This window comes from Coccinella septempunctata, chromosome 7, assembly GCF_907165205.1.
Source record: "Coccinella septempunctata chromosome 7, icCocSept1.1, whole genome shotgun sequence".
Classification (NCBI taxonomy): Eukaryota; Metazoa; Arthropoda; class Insecta; order Coleoptera; family Coccinellidae; genus Coccinella; species Coccinella septempunctata.
Window position 1 is genome coordinate 30,832,950 of NC_058195.1, and position 20,920 is coordinate 30,853,869.

General features: G+C 35.3%; 2 protein-coding genes across 2 annotated transcripts; one reads left to right on the forward strand and one right to left on the reverse strand.

The window, feature by feature from the left end:
• Window positions 1-5,274: 5,274 nt before the first annotated feature.
• Window positions 5,275-7,353, reverse strand: LOC123317760. Its single transcript, XM_044904369.1, has 2 exons — window positions 5,673-7,353; window positions 5,275-5,456 (listed from the first exon to the last, which is right to left on the reverse strand). Exons 1-2 carry the CDS (start codon window positions 7,351-7,353, stop codon window positions 5,275-5,277), a joined length of 1,863 nt encoding a protein of 620 aa, XP_044760304.1.
• Window positions 7,354-10,883: 3,530 nt separating this feature from the next.
• LOC123317761 lies at window positions 10,884-14,141 on the forward strand. The gene has a single exon (XM_044904371.1). The coding sequence runs from the start codon at window positions 10,884-10,886 to the stop codon at window positions 14,139-14,141; it is 3,258 nt and encodes a 1,085-aa protein (XP_044760306.1).
• The last annotated feature ends 6,779 nt before the right edge of the window (window positions 14,142-20,920 follow it).

Consider the following 20,920-nt stretch of genomic DNA (forward strand, 5'->3'; position numbering starts at 1 on the left):
CAGTTTTTAATTTTTTTTCACAGGTTCTAAAAAACACTGAGTCATAAAACTATACATATTATGAAGCACTGAGTAGATTGTTACCAGTTTCAACTTCGGCAAGCTCGTAGTTTAGGCGGTAAATTGCTATCGATTTTTTCAATGTGTCTCTCCCTTAAATTCAAAAATTTCTGTGAAAATGTTGAAATTTGAGTTATTATGCTATTGTCATCGAAGTATACGAAACTAGCAGGTCGGGGGATCCAAGATTTCGGGCCGATTCACCTTAAAAAAACATAATAAAATGAATTTCGTGAATACCTACCGAGGCTGAAAACCACTATTCTCCGCTATAAAAAATTAGTATTATTCCAATAATATACCGACTTAATGAATGCTACGTTGCTATTACTATAAGGCCCGGTTGTTCAGTTCAGGATGAGGCAGAGATTTAAGATGATCCTAGATAATCTGACAGAACTGAACTGAAATGTCAAAATCAATCTAGGATAAACTTTAATCCCGAACTGAACAACTGCTATACATGTAGAGTTTCGGATTTTGCGAGAATCTACTGCTTTTTCTTCAAAACAACAACTGCGCTGAAGGAAATGTGATTGACTGTTATCTATATCATTTACATCATTATTTGACGAACTTCAAAGTTCTGAATGAATTAAAATCTAAACTTGAAAATATACGAGATAATTTTCGCAAGAATTTCAATGAAATCTGAAAATTTTCATCATTCTGGAGCATTCTGGACATCAATAATTCTCGAATCATCCATGCAATAAATTCAATTTTATCCAATATAACACGCAAAACGAAATGTTATTCGAACTCGGCATCTTGAGCAATTCGTTCCTAAAAAGCCCGAATCAGGTAGAAAATTTTGAACCCTTCATATCAGCGAACACGTGTTTTGCAGTAAACAGATGCCGATTTCGTTTTCAACGGGCCATGTAACTAGGGTCGGCGTTGGGTGAAAGGATGAACGGTTCTTACAACAAGAAGAATTTGAATTTTCATATGACGGTGAGGGCATTCGTTTTAAAATTTTCAGAGTACAAGGAGTATACAGGGTGTTTCACGAGTAAACAGACAAATGAAAACCGCGAATAGAGGGCATTGAGCTGAGTTCAGAATCATACCATATACAAGGTGTTCCAAAACTAGTGAATCAAACGTCACACCACGATAGAGTAAACCAAATATTATCGAATGACACCAACATTAGTTCGACGAAAATGTACCGTTTCCAAAATAATCAGAATTTTATTAAAATACATAAAGTTGCCGATTTTCGAACTATTTTTTTTAATAACAGGGCCAGTTTGTGAAAAAGGATATCGATTTTAAATTATATTGAAGTAATATTATTGTTTCATCTCCCCTAATTGAAATTATTTTAAGTAGTTAATCGATAACCATAACCTAAGTAAATGTAAATTAAAACAATTGTTTTTTCTACATGATTTTTAATACTCAGAATAAACAGGGGTGATAATATGGGAGAAAAACGCTATCCTTAATAACAAATTGGCCTTGTGACTGAAAAAATAGTTCGAAAATCGGCAACTTTAGGTTAGGTTTTTTTAGAAACGGTACATTTTCGCTCAACTAATGTTGGTGTCATTCGATAGTATTTGATCTACTCTATCGTGGTGTGACGTTTGATTCAATAGTTTTGGGGCACCCTATATATAGGTTTCTTCGGGGTTTTTTGAAATTTCTCGAATTTCCGTTTGGCTATAACTCCTGAAATTCTGATCAAGTCGACTGAAAATTTATAATTAGCTTTGAGTTGTTAATTTCATTGAAACAGAGCATTAAAATTCGACAAAAATCTGGACCGGGCTCAGTGAGGCTTTACTTAACTTCAAACTCATAAAAACACCGTGTATGTAGTTTTTTAATCATAATTTCAACTTTTTTGTTATCTGCATTATTATTGTCTCAAAATGAATTGATTTTTGGGTTGCCCCACCTGTTGATCATGTTCTAGAAATAATTGTTTTGGTCAGACGCCTCTAAGGAATAGAGCACTTCATGAAAATGTATTTAGAAATCCTTAATTGATTTTTTTTCGAAGAATATTCTGTTGAATGTCTTCAACAATTATACCATATTCGGTCTTCAAAATACTCTTTCACAAGGATAAAATGTTTCAAAATTGATGATACCCAAATATGGATCGAAAAACTACGCTATCTTGAAACTAAAAATTAAAACTTGATCTTCAGAATGAATCTATTTTTCTATGGACAACTAGTTGTGTGAATAAAAACAAAGAAAGAAATCGCGGGGTGTCAGATCTGGAGATCTAGCAGTCCAATATTGTGGTCCTACCCTTCTAATAAAATGACCTGAAATACTGATAAATACTTTTGCTGGTGCATGAATATCATCAATGTTTCAATAACAAATTGTAATAAGACCAGAACAATCCATAGATTTCCATAGATCCAATAATGACTATAACGGAATCAGTAAAGAATTCGAAAGTGCATTTATCACACTTATTCGAAGTGCCAATCATTACCTTCACTAATAGACCAAATGAGGTGAAAATCAGTTCGGAAAATTACTTCAGTTCCACGTTGTCCATAAAAAGCGATTCATTCGGAATATATCGAATTATAATTATTATTTTCATGATCATGATAGGGTAGTTTTTTCTATTTTTGTTTATTATCAATAATAAAGCTTATTATCACTGTTAATCACTTATCTGAATAACCAGATATGCTATAAATATCAAAAACAAATGCAAGACATATATTGAGAACGAAAAAATTCAGTTGAACATTTCCAATTCCATTTTTAGATTTCCTCAGTTGATTGGCGATCATATTCATCCCATTAATTAATGTGAAGTAAAAGTCAATATGCAGCGCTGTTTTTTCCAGACATTTCACGATCAAACAATTATTCATTAGAAATAATCTGAAAAGGCATACCAAAGTTTCATTGATTTTGAGAAAATCAATGAAGATACCTGAAAAATTCAAAATTATGACGAGAAAAACTACAAACAGAGTGTTTTGCATGAGTTTAAATTTGAATATATCCTCAATGAGTCCGGTCCTGTGTTCGTCAACTTTTAATGTTCTGTTTTATTGAAACTTAGAAGTTTAAGCGGATAATGAATTTTTAGCCGAATCCAACTAAAATATTTGGAGTTATGGCCGAATAAAAATTAGGGAAATTTGAATAAACTCCTCTCTATATCGGAAACGGAATGCCTAAGACACACATATGAGGTGTTTTTGAACTGAGCTCAATGCCCTCTATTCACGGTTTTCGTTTGTCCGTTTACTTGTGAAACACCCTGTGTACTGAAAAATTTCAAAAGACTCCTCGAGCAATTAAGAAATGCCATTAAATCAAGGAGTTTCTTTTGAACCGCTATGATGAAAAATGTCAATATCCAGTTATTATTATTATTTGGGGTGATTCATCGAAAATCCCCAATATCTCGAAAACCAAGGCACTTTTGCCAAACGTAAAATATATTTATTTGAACCCCCATAGAGTACTCTACCCGCAGGCTCCATATTATCCATTCATTACGCCACACCCTGTATAATTATTATTATTATATCAATGTACTGAAAATAAACAGACATGAATACTAGGCAGTTGTTTTGTTTGAAGGTGAAGCTCCTGTTGCTTCAAACTTCTTTCAATTATTTTGACTACCATTTACGCAAGATGATTTTTGTTGAGGAATTCAACATTCTCGTAATTATCCGTTCATTTCTTCAAGAGATACCCATTCCCTACCACCTATGAGTATTCAATTCAATGCTAACACTGCATCAAATGCATTTCATCCTCGGGTTGATTTTTTTGAATTCTACAACTGATGTAACGTCTTCAGCCTCCAGCCAAAGAAAATAAACAACAGTAACTCTCCTCAAGCTACTGATTACTTCTATTTTCCATGTAAATAAATAGATTTGGTATGTCTTCAATCAGTTTGTATAAATGTCAATTATGTTCGTTACATATTTTCGACGCAATATTTTCCGAAGTGATTTGACATTGTGATGAAATACGTAATTACTGAGAGTCTCACGTAGAACGGACTACGTAGCATTTATTTAAAACTCAAAAATGTTTTGACAAGCGTCTTAACCCAACATTTTCGTACCATACAGAGTGAAAGGTATTCAATTTCCATGGCCACTCCTGTGCTAAAATGAAAGTGAATGAAGTATAGAAGCTGAAAGTGAAACGTATATCTTTGTTGATTCATTCGGGAAAAACATTTCAATGGAGTTCCTCATGTCGTGAATATAATGCCCAAAATTTAGATAACTATTTCATACCAGAACAAATTCGGTAAAATTGTCTTTGGAATTAATCTCATATGTAACGAAAAATTTCATTGTCATGTATCATTCATTTTAGGACCTATACGGTATCAAACTCCCCTATCGGACGAAGTATCGTAGACATAGCATACTTATTCAAAACTGTTGATATTCATGAAGAAAAGATAATAATTTCTGTCCAAATTCATTTACTCCGAATCCTTATCAATCAATTATTAGCGTATGAAGTTTATTAATATCAGTATCGTTCTCGAACTATTTACAGGTTTCAGTATGTGTGAATGAATCGGAAGAGCAGCTGTATATGAGTAGAATTCAAGCTGCCCTACTTTCTGTCCTCCTCAAATCTGACAACGTTGCGGGAGGTGAGAGCGCACTACTAATAAAAAATATATGCGGAGGTAGTAAGGTCTGATTCGTTTAAAGAAAAATTTTTCAATAAAAATGTTTTCCCCTCTTTAGGTACCCCTGTTATTTACCTTCCCCTCTACATATATAAGCAAAAATTATTCCAATTAAAAAACTCCTTCACCCGGAGGTCAGGTCGCCCAATGAACTTAACGGAGGTAACAACGAACTACGGGTTCATATATATATATATATATATATATATATATATATATATATATATATATATATATATATATATATATATATATATATATATATATATATAGTGAAAGTTTTGGTTTTTACCTAGCATATAATATGTTGAGTTTGAATTGATTGGGCATCTAGGTCTTCAAAAAAGTTGTAAACAATTTTATTTTGTATAAACGTTTCGGCGCATCCGCCTTCTTCAGTATACATAAATCATAAATCGACATCTAAAAAGTAACATATATAATATAAAAATAGGATAATATAGTCATTAAAATATCTCACTGTTCATTTTTGCTCTTTTCTGGTCGGTATTGTTGTGTTATTTATGTTAATGTCATATATGTCAATGTCAGGGGTCAATGGAATGTTGGTTGTCTTGTCTTCTTCTTTCTATCGGTGGTCTTCTCAGTATTGGCATGTATATTTGACTGAGATTTTTCGTGTCTTGTTTGTCGTTCACTACATTTTCATTGTTTACTTGTATGTGAATCATTTCCAATATTTCCCTTCGTCGTTGTTGGGGTTCTATTCCTAAAATTTTCGTGTCATCGTAATTAAAATCATGTTTTTGATTTTTTTTATGTTTATTAAGTGCTGTAGTTGCGTTTTTTGCATATTTATGTGCGTTTAGTCTGTCTTTTAGTCTTTGTGAAGTCTGTCCTATGTATTGTTTGTCACAGTCCTTGCAGGGTATACTATATATGACCTGTGATTTTTTTGTCTTGGGTGTTGGTGCTTTCAACTTACTAAAGATGTTTCCCACTTGATTGTATGGTCTATGTACTACTTCTCGGTTGTAAGGTTTCAATATATTACTTATTTTCTGTGACAGCCCTTGTATGTATGGTAATTGTATTCGTCTTGTGGTATCTGTTGGTGTTTTCGTCTGTTGTGTGTTGTATAGTCGGTGCGTCCTTTGTTTTGTTAGTTTTGTGATGAGGGTTTCAGGGTAGTGATTCTTCGTCAAAAGTTCTTTCACCTCTTTTAAACTTTTCTCTCGGAGTATTGGGGATGTTAATTTTAACGCCCTGTCTATGTATCCAATGGCAGTACTTTTCTTATGTGAATGGTGGTGTTGGGAGTTATAATCTAATATATGTGTTGTGTTCTGCTCCTTTCTGTGCCATTTTGTCAATAATTTTCCGTTTCTTCTCATTAGTGTCATGTCCAAGAAGTTCTGTGTTAGTTCTGTGGGAATGTTGGTATACAGAGATTTCACATCTAATGAATATAATCGATGGTTTGCTTGGATCCTAACATTTCTCAATGATTCTTTCAAATCGAATGAGTTTTTTATATAATATTCATTATTATTTATTGCGTTGGATAGAATATTCGCCATATATTTCGATAATTTATACAAAGGAGATTGAATGCAAGAAACTATCGGTCTTAGTGGTATATTTTGTTTGTGGACTTTTGGTAATCCATATATTTTTGGTATTTTACTGTTATGGGTCAATAATGTTTTCTCATCTTGTTTAGTTATATATTTCTTTTGTTCCCATTCTTTGATAATTCTATTGTTTTCTTTCTCCAATGTGATTGTCATGTCTCGTTTAATTTGTTTATAGGTTGTATTATCGTCTAAAATTTCGTGCATTTTTTCGTTGTATTCGGTTTTTGTTATTACCACTATTTTATTTCCCTTGTCAGCTCTTATGACTTGCAAATCATTGTGTGCTTTCAAAAATGTTTTAGTTTTTTCGAAGTTGGATTTCATCATGTTTTGTCTCTGTTTCTTGCCCCTTAGTTGTCTCTGATGGGTATTTAGAGCTTGTGTGACATTAGCTCGAATGTTGTCCTGGTCTTCTTTTGATAATTCTTCAATGGTATTTTCAATTTGTGTAATAATGTTAAATGTTGGGATTTCATTTTCTCTTTCTATCTCAATGGAATATTTGGGGCCCAAGTTTAGTGTTTTCACCACGAAGTCAGGTAGTACTGTTGTTGACAAATTTTCTACTCTTGTTTGATTGTTGTTTACGTTTTCACTTTTTCCCTGAATTTGTGCCAACTTCTGGATTTTCTTATTGTGAATGGATACACTTCTGGTTGTGATGAGGTTTAATCTTTCATTTATATAGCACTCCAAATTTTGCCTTGAATGTTCCCCTTCGTCCTTTTCTTTATTGTCCAGAATCGTTCGAATGCTACCTTCCAGTGTATTTATGTTCTTGGTAGTATCAGTGATCAGCAAATTGATGGTACGAAATATGAATTTTTTCTGTAGTTTGTCATATTTATCAGCGAGATATTTACAATTATATGTGATGTGATCTGTTTTGAGTTTTAAGAAATTTGGGCATAGATTTTGTTGCTTGCACTTAAGTAAAAATATTCTCCTTGTCTTTGCCCTAGCTAGCTTGTCTACTAGTTTTTGAATGTTTCCTTGTGTGAGCTGTTCTGTCCTATGTTGACGATCCATAATGCTTTCTTCCCCCTGCATTAATATATTGTGAAAGTTTTGGTTTTTACCTAGCATATAATATGTTGAGTTTGAATTGATTGGGCATCTAGGTCTTCAAAAAAGTTGTAAACAATTTTATTTTGTATAAACGTTTCGGCGCATCCGCCTTCTTCAGTATACATAAATCATAAATCGACATCTAAAAAGTAACATATATAATATAAAAATAGGATAATATAGTCATTAAAATATCTCACTGTTCATTTTTGCTCTTTTCTGGTCGGTATTGTTGTGTTATTTATGTTAATGTCATATATGTCAATGTCAGGGGTCAATGGAATGTTGGTTGTCTTGTCTTCTTCTTTCTATCGGTGGTCTTCTCAGTATTGGCATGTATATTTGACTGAGATTTTTCGTGTCTTGTTTGTCGTTCACTACATTTTCATTGTTTACTTGTATGTGAATCATTTCCAATATTTCCCTTCGTCGTTGTTGGGGTTCTATTCCTAAAATTTTCGTGTCATCGTAATTAAAATCATGTTTTTGATTTTTTTTATGTTTATTAAGTGCTGTAGTTGCGTTTTTTGCATATTTATGTGCGTTTAGTCTGTCTTTTAGTCTTTGTGAAGTCTGTCCTATGTATTGTTTGTCACAGTCCTTGCAGGGTATACTATATATGACCTGTGATTTTTTTGTCTTGGGTGTTGGTGCTTTCAACTTACTAAAGATGTTTCCACCTTGATTGTATGGTCTATGTACTACTTCTCGGTTGTAAGGTTTCAATATATTACTTATTTTCTGTGACAGCCCTTGTATGTATGGTAATTGTATTCGTCTTGTGGTATCTGTTGGTGTTTTCGTCTGTTGTGTGTTGTATAGTCGGTGCGTCCTTTGTTTTGTTAGTTTTGTGATGAGGGTTTCAGGGTAGTGATTCTTCGTCAAAAGTTCTTTCACCTCTTTTAAACTTTTCTCTCGGAGTATTGGGGATGTTAATTTTAACGCCCTGTCTATGTATCCAATGGCAGTACTTTTCTTATGTGAATGGTGGTGTTGGGAGTTATAATCTAATATATGTGTTGTGTTCTGCTCCTTTCTGTGCCATTTTGTCAATAATTTTCCGTTTCTTCTCATTAGTGTCATGTCCAAGAAGTTCAGGCAGTTGTTTTCTTCTTCCTCAAGTGTAAATTGTAGAAATTCGTGTGTGTTGTTGAATTCGTTCAAAATCGACTTTATTTCGGTTGTTGTTGTTATAACTAAAATGTCGTCTACATATCGTTTGAAGAACGTAGTTTTATGTTTTTCCATGATTTTCTTTTCTATCAACTCCATTACCAACTGTGCTATCGTGCTTGATAACGGGTTCCCCATGGCTACACCCTTAATTTGTTTATAGAAATTTTCCTCATATTGGAAGAAGCTATTGTTCGTGATATATTGTATTGTTTGGATGAAATCTTCTTTTGGTATTAATGTGTGTTGTCTGATTATTTCCCAATTATTTTCGATTGCCTCCTTTATTAGTTCTGTGGGAATGTTGGTATACAGAGATTTCACATCTAATGAATATAATCGATGGTTTCGATAAAATGATTGTAATAAAATATGAAAAATTAATTCTAATGTGGAGTTAGACAGTGAAATGCTGGTAGGCACTTGGGGACCGGAATGAGCTGTCCTGAATAGGATGGCACTTGTTTTTTCAGAATTCATGCACAAACCGTTTGCTTCAAACCACTGGCTAGCACGATTTAGAGTTAGAGTTGAGTGTGAAATGGTAAACTCAACTCTAAATCGTGCTTGGCCAATACAGTGAAGTTTGTGTCATCTGCATAATTCACTGTCCTAACCATGGTTTCATCGAATATGGTACTTAGGTCATTTAGAAAAATGATAAAAATGATAGGGCCCAATATGCTACCCTGCGGAACTCTGTGAGTTCTTCTTCCGAAACTGTTGTTTTTCCGTTCTGAGAGATCACCACTCTCTGCCTGCGGTTTGCTAAATATGATTGAAACCAGTCTAGCTTGTTTATGCCATATGCAGAAAGTTTATGGAGAATAAGGTCGTGGGACAGAGTATCGAATGCCTTTGATAGATCCAGCATTAGACCCACTGTTATATTAGAATCCTCCAAGGCATTAAGGATTCCTGAAATGAACTCAAACACTGCTGTCTGAGTTGATCTACCTCTTACATAACCATGTTGTGTAGGTAAAAGGATCTTTTCTTTTAGAAGGTATTCTACTAGTTGAGTGCAGATTGTAAGTTCCAGTATTTCAAACCAGAGAGATGGTACAAGCTATTCAAATTTTCGGGAAAATCCAATAATTAAACATAATCGATAATAAAACAGATGTTTCTGAGCAAAGGATTCCTCAAAATCATTGAGCAATCCGATTCAAGAAAAATATATAGGGCGTTCTATTTGAAATAACACAACAATGTCCAACATTCGGTTTAGCCGACGTTGTTCATTTCTGTGATATTGTGAAATTTGTAGCATTTTTTCTCTTGATTCTGAAATGAAAATTTTCGGAAGGGCTCATTGTCCTTGAATATTCATCATCATTTACATCTGAATATTTAGCTTGAGATGAAAGAAGTTCAACGGATGCATAGATACACACGATGAAATATAAACAGTCATAATTCCATTCGAGAGAGCTAAGATTGGTTTTCTTTCACGTGATTCTTTCCCCTACAAAAGAATGCGATAAAAATTGTTGAGATATGCCGCCTGGATTGCAATTATGGAGGAGATAGCGCGCTGCGCCTCTATTTACTTAATTCCTCCGTATACTGATATTCCGCCTGTCTACATCTGCTTGTACGGTACAACGTTGCCATTTTCGGAGGTGCTAACCAGCAAAGAGTCCCGCAGAGCAATTCTTCTATATACAGCTCGGCACACTAGCGCCAGTGATATACACTCGAACTAAAAGATTGTTCAGTACATAAACGGGGTGCGTTGTGACCTCAAAACGATTTTTTGATATGTTGATCCCTGAAGCCTCCTGAACCTAACAAGCTAAAAAACAAGGCAAAACGATGTCACCTCCGAAATCGGAGGTGACATCGATATATATGAGGTGAGAGCGTTAAACGAGTTACTATTTTGGAGGTGGTATTAACACTTTATAACTATATATATATATATATATATATATATATATATATATATATATATATATATATATATATATATATATATATATATATATATATATATATATATATATATATATCCGGATCTTCAGGTCAGCAGCCTGAGATCTGTAGAATACATCGCTCCTGTTACTAGAAGCAGAAATCAGGGCGGTAGGGGACAGCGGGCTGGTCCTCTTCGGAGCCGTCTGGAGGAAGAGCCTGATGGGGTCAGCTGTGGTGCGAGCGGCGCAGCCCCCCGAGATGGCACCGTAAGCCAGGATCTCGTTGTAGGAAGTACCCAAGGAAACACTAGTTTGGACGAGAGATTATCTCGCCCCATTGGTGCTCCGAGAAGACGAGTTGAGAGAACGCGCTGGACGGAGGAAGAGAATATCCTGATAATGCGCGTTCACTTCATAGCGCGGGACATTCAACAAAGAACAGGAGGATCCTACAGAGAGTTGCTGACAGAAGTGTGGAATGACATCTATCCACAAAGACACTCCTACCCAAATCTCCTTGCTAATAGGGTCAGATGGCTTATTGAGCGACAGAAATTCTCGGTCACAGAACTCAACACAATCGAACACAGCATAACCCCTCGAGGAGCATCAACAGAGGCGGATCCGGTTGAGCCAGAGGAGGCCCTAAGTGAAGCCAGAGCTCATGCACGTTTGAGCATCCAACCCTCAAGACTTGAACGTGTTTATTACGGCAATCTCCAAAAGTACTCTGGGCTATCACCCAGCAAAAGACCAAAGATACCCAGAATGAGGCAATCAAAACAATTGTTAGAATGCGTCCAAAAAATGGATAAAACCATGAAGAGATATCTTGAAGCATCTGTAACACTAAGAGATGTGGTCGATTGTGTGTTTGCTGGGGCAGTTACGGTTTGTGAGGAGCTGGGCATTAAGATTGGTGATAATTATATGACTCGGCATCCAAAATCAGCACCACCATGGAAATTGAGGCTGGAAAAGAAGATCAAACTAATCAGGAAAAGAATTGGCATCTTACATACTTACCTCAATGAAGAATCACACAACAGAAAAATAATGAAGAGCATAAAGCAGATCGCATCGGAGTCACATATAAGAACAAGCGGCTCGAACCTACATCTGAGAGAGAAGCTCACTGTGGTATCCGATATGCTGAAACAAAAAATAAAAGCGTTAGGTAACCGTCTAAAACGCTTTAATGAAAGAGTAAAGAGGTATAGAAATAACCAGCTCTATTACAAAAACCAAAAAGAATTTTTCCGAACCCTTGAAGATACGGAGATCAAAAGAGGAGCGTATCCTGGTGAAAGGGAGATGTATGGGGTATGGAAGGAGATCTGGGAGCGCAATGTGACTCATGACGATGAGGCCTTCTGGATAAAAGACGCGGAAAAAGAATCCACCAAATACACGATGGAAAGCCTAGAGATCATACCTGAGGACATAAAATCTGCTCTGAAAAATACAAACAACTGGGCTGCTCCAGGCTCAGACGGGCTCCACAATTATTGGTGGAAGAACTTTCAGTCCTCACATCAACAACTGGCCAAATTTTTCCAGGAATCGTTATCTGAGCCCTCCACCATACCGGAATTTTTCACCCTGGGTGTCACTCATATGCTGCCCAAAGGAGATATCTGTCCTGACCCAAGGTCATACAGACCTATCACTTGCCTTCCGACTATATATAAGATACTCACTGGAATAATAACAAAACATCTATGGAAGCATGTGAGCAAGTACAATATCCTTGCAAGACAACAGAATGGCTGCAGAAAGGATGCCCAAGGCTGCAAAGAGATACTGAGCATAGACCATCTCATAACAACACTCGCAAGAAAGAAAATGAGAAACATCTCGGTCGCGTGGATCGATTACAAAAAAGCCTTTGACTCGGTCCCGCACTCCTGGCTCCTCAAAGTACTGAAGCTCTATGGTGTATCTGAGAACATTATCAGACTACTTAAGCATATGATGATGACCTGGAGAACAAACTTAGTATTCGGCAACAACTCAACACCTGAAATTAGGATATTGACAGGCATTTTTCAGGGTGATAGGCTCAGCACCCTATGGTTCTGTTTAGCTTTGAACTTCCTGAGTAGTCTTTTGAACAACAACAGTTATGGATATCTTGTAGACTCGAGATCGAATATCAGATTGAACCATAATCTCTACGTAGACGATCTAAAACTCTATGCGGCAAACCAAGAACAACTAAGAAGACTATTGAAGATCGTAGAATCCTTTACACAGACTATTCGAATGGGAATGGGTCTGGACAAATGCGCCGTGATACATGTCAAGAGAGGAAAGTTGACTCGGGGAGAAGAAATGCTTATTCAAGATGAGATGCCACTAAAACAGCTAGGCTCTGAGGAAACCTACAAATACTTGGGTATACAACAAGCATTAGAGATAAAAACCTCAGATCAAAAAGAAGCTTTCAAGACCAAGTTCTTCAGCCGAATAAGAAAAATCCTCAGAAGTAAGCTTAACTCGAAAGCATTGTTCACGGCAATCAAAACATGGGCGATACCGAGCATAGCCTACTCCTTTGGCGTGATAAAATGGTCAAACACCGACCTTAAAGCAATTGACACACAGGTGCGAGTACTTCTCTCGAAATATGGAGTGCACCATCCCCATGCATCTGTGAATAGACTATATATACCCAGAAATCATGGAGGCAGGGGGCTACAAAGTGTTGAGAATGCCCACTCCAAGGCGGTAAAAGTATTGAGAGAATATTTTCATTCTAAGAACTCACCATTCATCCGGGCAATATGCCAACAGGACCAGAACATCACGGCACTTAACTTGGCCTGCAGAGATGACATACCTCAGGCACAATCAGATGATAGGCTTCTGGAAGAATGGTATGGAAAAGCTCTTCATGGACGATATCCAGAGGCACTGAAAAACCAGAGGGTTAATAAGGAATTATCACTCACTTACCTTAAATCCGGATATCTATTTCCTGAGACCGAAGGACGACTTATAGCTGTTCAAGACCAGGTTGTCCCAACACGAGCTTATATGAAGCATATTGCAAAGAAGAACATTGCAACAGACAAATGCCGAAAGTGCTCGCAAGCCCTTGAAACCATACAACACGTAACGTCCTCATGCTCCATCTTGGCACCCAGAGAGTACACTCAGCGGCATAATGCTATGGCAAAAGTGTACCATCAGGCTATTGCGATTAAAACAGGTCTTATACTTACCTCGAGAAGAGTACACGAATACTTACCAAAGCCTATACTCGAAAACACCAGCTTCAAACTTTACTGGGATATCCCGATCACTACGGATCGCACAGTACCACACAACAGACCGGACATCGTTGTCTTTGATAAAACCAAGAACAGGGTCACCATCATTGACGTAACTGTTCCGGCAGATGACAATATAAGTCGGGCGTACGCTGAAAAACTAACTAAATACCACGACTTGGCTTTCGAGATGAAAGAGATCTATAAGCTCAATATGATCACGATCTTGCCACTGATAATATCTACTAATGGATTAGTTGAGAGCCACCTGGCAGAAAACACCAGACTGCTTGAGTTGGAGGAGAACTTGATCAGCGAGGCCCAGAAGGAGGTGATACTCTGGACCACAAGGATCGTTAGAATGTTCTTGACAGCTGGCTAGAGTGACCTTGGTCGAATGGACCCGGTCCCTCTGGAGAAACCCTGAGTGGTGAAAAAAAAAAAAAAAAAATATATATATATATATATATATATATATATATATATATATATATATATATATATATATATATATATATATATATATATATATATATATATAGTTATAAAGTGTTAATACCACCTCCAAAATAGTAACTCGTTTAACGCTCTCACCTCATATATATCGATGTCACCTCCGATTTCGGAGGTGACATCGTTTTGCCTTGTTTTTTAGCTTGTTAGATTCAGGAGGCTTCAGGGATCAACATATCAAAAAATCGTTTTGAGGTCACAACGCACCCCGTTTATGTACTGAACAATCTTTTAGTTCGAGTGTATATCACTGGCGCTAGTGTGCCGAGCTGTATATAGAAGAATTGCTCTGCGGGACTCTTTGCTGGTTAGCACCTCCGAAAATGGCAACGTTGTACCGTACAAGCAGATGTACACAGGCGGAATATCAGTATACGGAGGAATTAAGTAAATAGAGGCGCAGCGCGCTATCTCCTCCATAATTGCAATCCAGGCGGCATATCTCAACAATTTTTATCGCATTCTTTTGTAGGGGAAAGAATCACGTGAAAGAAAACCAATCTTAGCTCTCTCGAATGGGATTATGACTGTATACATTTCATCGTGTGTATCTATGCATCCGTTGAACTTCTTTCATCTCAAGCTAACACCATAATTCTGAATTTGGCGATTTAATTACTTACTTGAAAATAAATCGATTTGAATCTTGTACATAATAGTGATTCTTTCTATGAAAATGATCTATATAGATAATACCACTCATTAGAATAACGAATAAATCAGTAATGTTCTTAGAACATAGAATAACAGGAAGGAGCTTTTCTAGGTACACCTAGAGGTAAAATATATCTATATATACTATGAAGAACTTTCTTTCAGCTCGAACTTTCGATATTCATTTATATCAACATCGATAGCACTACAAAAAGTGTATCACTCACAAGAGCGTAATGCTCTATGTAGGGAAACGGCTTAAATGGATGATACCAGATAGTTTTTTGTTAAGAATGTACAACTACCTGCAAGATAACACAACAGGAGAAAAATTATTCATTGTTTCAAACACTTGTTAAAATACATATCGGGCTAAAAACCCTGAATCTACGCCAACACGAATCACGAATTTGTACAATTGGAGATATTTCAAGCTATTCCGTCTCTGGTTTCTGCATGATTTTATCGGGCCAAATGTTGCCTTGTTTCGGCCGGTTTGATAACCACTGATAGGAAATATTGACGAATTTTCAATGAAGTGTGAGAAATTTTTGAATTTCTTTTTCCTATTTTCTAATGAATAACCACTGATATATCTATGGGAGATGATTCCCCAACATGAGGGTTCCTCAAACAACTGAAGAACAGAAGAATCTTCACTTGGAAGGCCGAACCTAGTCGAAAGACCTTCATGGTCATAAGCAAGATTTGGAATACTATTAATTCCACTACTGGGTAAACTGAGCTTACCTTCACCCACCTGAAGATGTTATTGTGTCGTGGTTCAAAACTAATTTTGTAAAATCGTATTATCTATTTTGAGTTCAATTGTGGATCTTCATCCAGTATCAGTCACATCAATTCAATATATCTCTATAATTCTGAATTTGGCGAAATAATTCATTACCTACCTGAAATAAAACCATAATAATATTGATTCTTTCTATGAAAATTATTTATATAGATAATACTTCCTATTAGAATAACGAATAATCAGAAATGTTACATTGCATATAAAAAAATGAGCTGTTCAGAGAAAGGAGAATACTTTTTGGAAAAGCATATTCAGAAGTACAGGCCGATCCTTAGGCGTGCCGAATTCCTTATGTGCCGCTCCGCCCGCTCCAAAGACAAAAAATATACTTTTTTTTACATATATACGGTGTCCCAGATAAGATGAAAAACATTTTAATGTGAGATAGAGAACACCTCGAGGATTACGAAGAACCCCCACATGTAGTATCTAAGAGTTCTAGATTCTGATTTACAGGGTGTTTTTCAAATTTAAATGGAAATTGAAACCACTCTATCTCCTGAACGGAGATATTCATCCGAAATTTGATATGAAGATAGCTTCTATGAGGTTCCAGAAACTGATTTTTCGTCTTGATAGCGACAATAATTTTTTCTATCGTGTCGATATTCAACATCCTATTGATCTCATAACGAAGTGAATTTTGAATTTTTATGGATTTAATCAATTGAATCACTATTAAATGTTAATTTTAGTTTTCATTTGATCGACTACTTAGATCAGTTTTCTGAAGAGTAACTCGAGGATGGTTCTTCAACAATTATTTATTTTTAAGTAATTTAATTGGTAAAAATAAAATATAAAGTGATCGTTTTCATCCCATGATGAAGTGAATTTTATATCTTAATTAATTGCATTAAAGAATTAATTGTTCCTACATCTTTGGTTGCAGAGATGATTTTATTTGATGTTATTTTATAGAACGCACGGCACCTTTGATTTTTTTTTGTATTGGATCAAATGAAAATTGGAATAAACATTCAATAATGTATATTTAATTGATTAAATTCGTAAAGATTCAAAATTCACTTCGGTATGAGAAGAATAGAATGTTAAATATCAACACGAGAAAAAACTTATTGTCACTATCAAGAAATTGAATAAATAAATTTTACAGTTTACGCAGATATCGAGAAATCATGAAATTCATTGGGTGATTTCGCGAAATTTTAACGACAACGACTGTCCAAATTTACTGTCCTGCAAATAGAATGATATTGATTGCAGTTTTCTGGAACCTCATGGAAACTATCTCCATTCCAAATTTCGGATGAATAGGCGATTCCGTTCAGGAGATAGAGTTGTTTTAATTTCCGTTCCACTCAAACTTTAAAAACACCCTGTAAATGAGAATCTATAATCTCCCATTTGGATGATGATGTCCCTGCCCTCCGACATCTTCTCTACAGATTTTTATGTTATCTAATCTACACAATGAAAATGCAATTTACATTTTTAAGTACACGCATGCAGTAACTGTAGGAAGCATCATAATTGAACCCTAGCCGTTTTTGTTTTTACGACCACGCGATTCTATTTCAAAATCTGGTAATTTTTACAAACCCTAGACATTCCTATCTCGAGTCCCTATCGATAACGATAATTGCTCTCAGATGGTGGTTTGTTCGATCTTTACATCACGTTCTTCTGAAGCAAGCATTCTTTTGTTTTTCTTTTTTTCGGTGAAAGGGAACAAGGAATATTCGATTTGACAAGATTGAAAAATTCAGTTTCATTTAATATTTTTCGTCGTCTCATTCAAAATTTGGATAATTGGAGTTAGAAAGTAATACTCAATAATTGACACTGACTGACAAATGAAGGTGGCTGTCTGAGGCCATCCCTTTTATTTGGGCGACCGCGTGCCGGACAAGCGCTGCATACCTGCTAGGATCGACACTACCGTAATAGATAGTGATGAATATTCAATGAGAATAAGCGATTCCGAACATTTTCAGATTAATTCAAATTATTTCAGAATCGAGAGAAAAAATGCGATAAATTTTACAATATAAAAGAAATGAACGTCGGCTGAACCCAATGTTGGTCATTGATGTGTTATTCCAGGTCGAACGCTCTGTATATTTTCTTTGAATCGGATTGCTCAATGATTTTGAGGAATCCTTTGCTCAGAAGCATCTATTTTATTATAGATTATGTTTAAATATTAGACTTTCCCGAAAATTTAAAGAACTTGTACCATCTCTCTGGTTTGAATTTTTTAGTGATGTATCATAAAGAAAATTACCAATTATATCGAAACAAGTGAGATTTTATGAAGAATTATTCAAAACAGATTTCATTTTTCGATAGATCATAAAGGATGTAAGGGAAAAATTAAACAAAATTGAAGTCTTTAGAAGGCCTCGAGTCAACATATTTTGAAATTGCAACCATGTTTTTGTCAAGACATGATGAATCTACAAAATGAAGTTAATAATATAAATACATACTCGGATATATATGATTGATATACAGATGATTGGTTGGTAAATTCTCAAAAGCTATGATGAACAGCGGACACTATGATGGAGGCATGATGAAAGGAGAAAGACAAAAGTTAATTTAAGTATTTTCGCATGCTGTTTTATTATTCAAAATAAATGATTCTTATAATCAACAAATCAGGTGCAATTGACATTTTTGTTTTGGTCTTCGAAACTAAACTTCTACTATCCAAAATAAGTAGGTACATAGATAAAATATATCTATATACAGGATATCTGTGAACAAATGCGAAGAACTAAGGTAGATGATTCCTTAATGAAAATAAGCGGGGGTAGTTCCTATAAATTTTTTTCCAAATCGACAGCCCTTCCAAAATACAGCCTTTGGAAGGCGATGACGAGTTTACAGGTTTTAATTTTTTTTACAGAAGCACTGAGTAGATTGTTACCAGTTTCAACTTCGGCAAGCTCGTAGTTTAGGCGGTAAATTGCTATCGATTTTTTCAATGTGTCTCTCCCTTAAATTCAAAAATTTCTGTGAAAATGTTGAAATTTGAGTTTTTATGCTATTGTCATAGAAGTATACGAAACTAGCAGGTCGGGGGGATCCAAGATTTCGGGCCGATTCACCTTAAAAAAACATAATAAAATGAATTTCGTGAATAACTACCGAGGAGAATCCACTATTCTCCACTATAAAAAATTAGTATTATTCCAATAATATACCGACTTAATGAATGCTACGTTGCTATTACTATAAGGCCCGGTTGATCACTTCAGGATTAGGCCGAGATTTAAGATGATCCAAGATTGATCTGACAGAACTGAACTGAAATGTCAAAATCAATCTAGGACAAACTTTAATCCCGAACTGAACAACTGCTATACATGTAGAGTTTCGGATTTTGCGAGAATCTACTACTTTTTCTTCAAAACAACATCTACGCTGAAGGAAATGTGATTGACTGTTAGCGACACGGAATATCAACCATCTGAATTCTGTAGTCCATACAAATTTTTTTGAACTCTCATCATACTAATATAGCAGTCTGATACTGAAATCCGTCATTTGACAAAATGAGTTGTCAGTCATAGACTGACCAACATTTTCGAAAGCTATTGATCTATTAATTAAATCGTTCTATAATTGGTCCTAAATTGACAGTCGTATTGTGAACAACGATATGCAGCGGATTATCTAAACACGAAATAAATTCTGAAATGTTTCGGATCATGAGGTTAATTGAATAAGTATATTGTTCGTATCATTTGTTGAACTTCATTATTCTAAATATTCTTCAATGAATGAAAATATAATATCAACACACATAATTGATTTATTCGTCATCAAATAATTAAATAAATCGTTTCTCGAAAAGTTTCGAGTCTTGAGGCAAATATAATATTGAATTATTTACATCATTATTTGTCGAACTTCAAAGTTCTGAATGAATTAAAATCTTAACTTGACAATATACGAGACAGTTTTCGCAAGAGTTTCAATGAAATCTGAAAATTTTCATCATTCTAGAGCATTCTGGACATCAATAATTCTCGAATCGTCCATGGCATAAATTCAATTTTATCCAATATAACACGCAAAACGAAATGTTACTCGAACTCATCTTGAGCAATTCGTTCCTAAAAAGCTCGAATCAGGTAGAGAAGTTTGAACCCTTCGTATCAGCATTAACACGTGTTTTGCAGTAAACAGATGCCGATTTCATTTTCAACGGGCAATGTAACCAGGGTCGGGGGGATGAACCAGAGTCTCTGGATGAACGTTTCTCACAACAAGAAGAATTTGAATTTTCATATGAGGGTGAGGCATTTGTTTCAAAATTTTCAGAGTACAAGGAGTATACAGGGTGTTTCACGAGTAAACAGACAAATGAAAACCGTGAATTGAGGGCATTGCGCGGAGTTCAAAATCACCCCATATACAGGGTGTCCCAAAACTAGTGAATCAAACGTCACACCACGATAGAGTTAACCAAATATTATCGAATGACACCAACATTAGTTCAACGAAAACGTACCGTTTCCAAAATAATCAGAATTTTATTAAAACACCTAAAGTTCCCGATTTTCGAACTATTTTTCTTAATAACAGGGCCAGTTTGTGAAGAAGGATATCGATTGTAAATTATATTGAACTAAGATTATTGTTTTATCTCCCCTAATTGAAATTATTTTAAGTAGTTAATCGATAACCATAACCTAAGTCTCGACCTAAGTTGATGTTAATTGAAACAATTGTTTTTTCTACATGATTTTCAATACTCAGATTAAACAGGGGTGATAATATGGAAGAAAAACGCTATCCTCAATCACAAATTTGCCTTGTGATTGAAAAAATAGTTCGAAAATCGGCAACTTTAGGTTAGGTTTTCTCAGAAACCGTACATTTTCGCTCAACTAATGTTGGTGTCATTCGATAGTATTTGATCTACTCTATCGTGGTGTGACGTTTGTTTCAATAGTTTTGGGGCACCCTATATATAGGTTTCTTCAGTGTTTTTTGAAATTTCTCGAATTTCCGTTCGGCTATAAGTCCTGAAATTCTCTATCAAGTCGACTGAAAATTTATATTTAGCCTTGAGTTGTTAATTTCATTGAAGCAGAGCATTTAAATTCGAAAAAAATCAGGACCGGGCTCAGTGAGGCTTTACTTAACTTCAAACTCATAAAAACAACGTGTATGTAGTTTTTTAATCATAATTTAAACTTTTT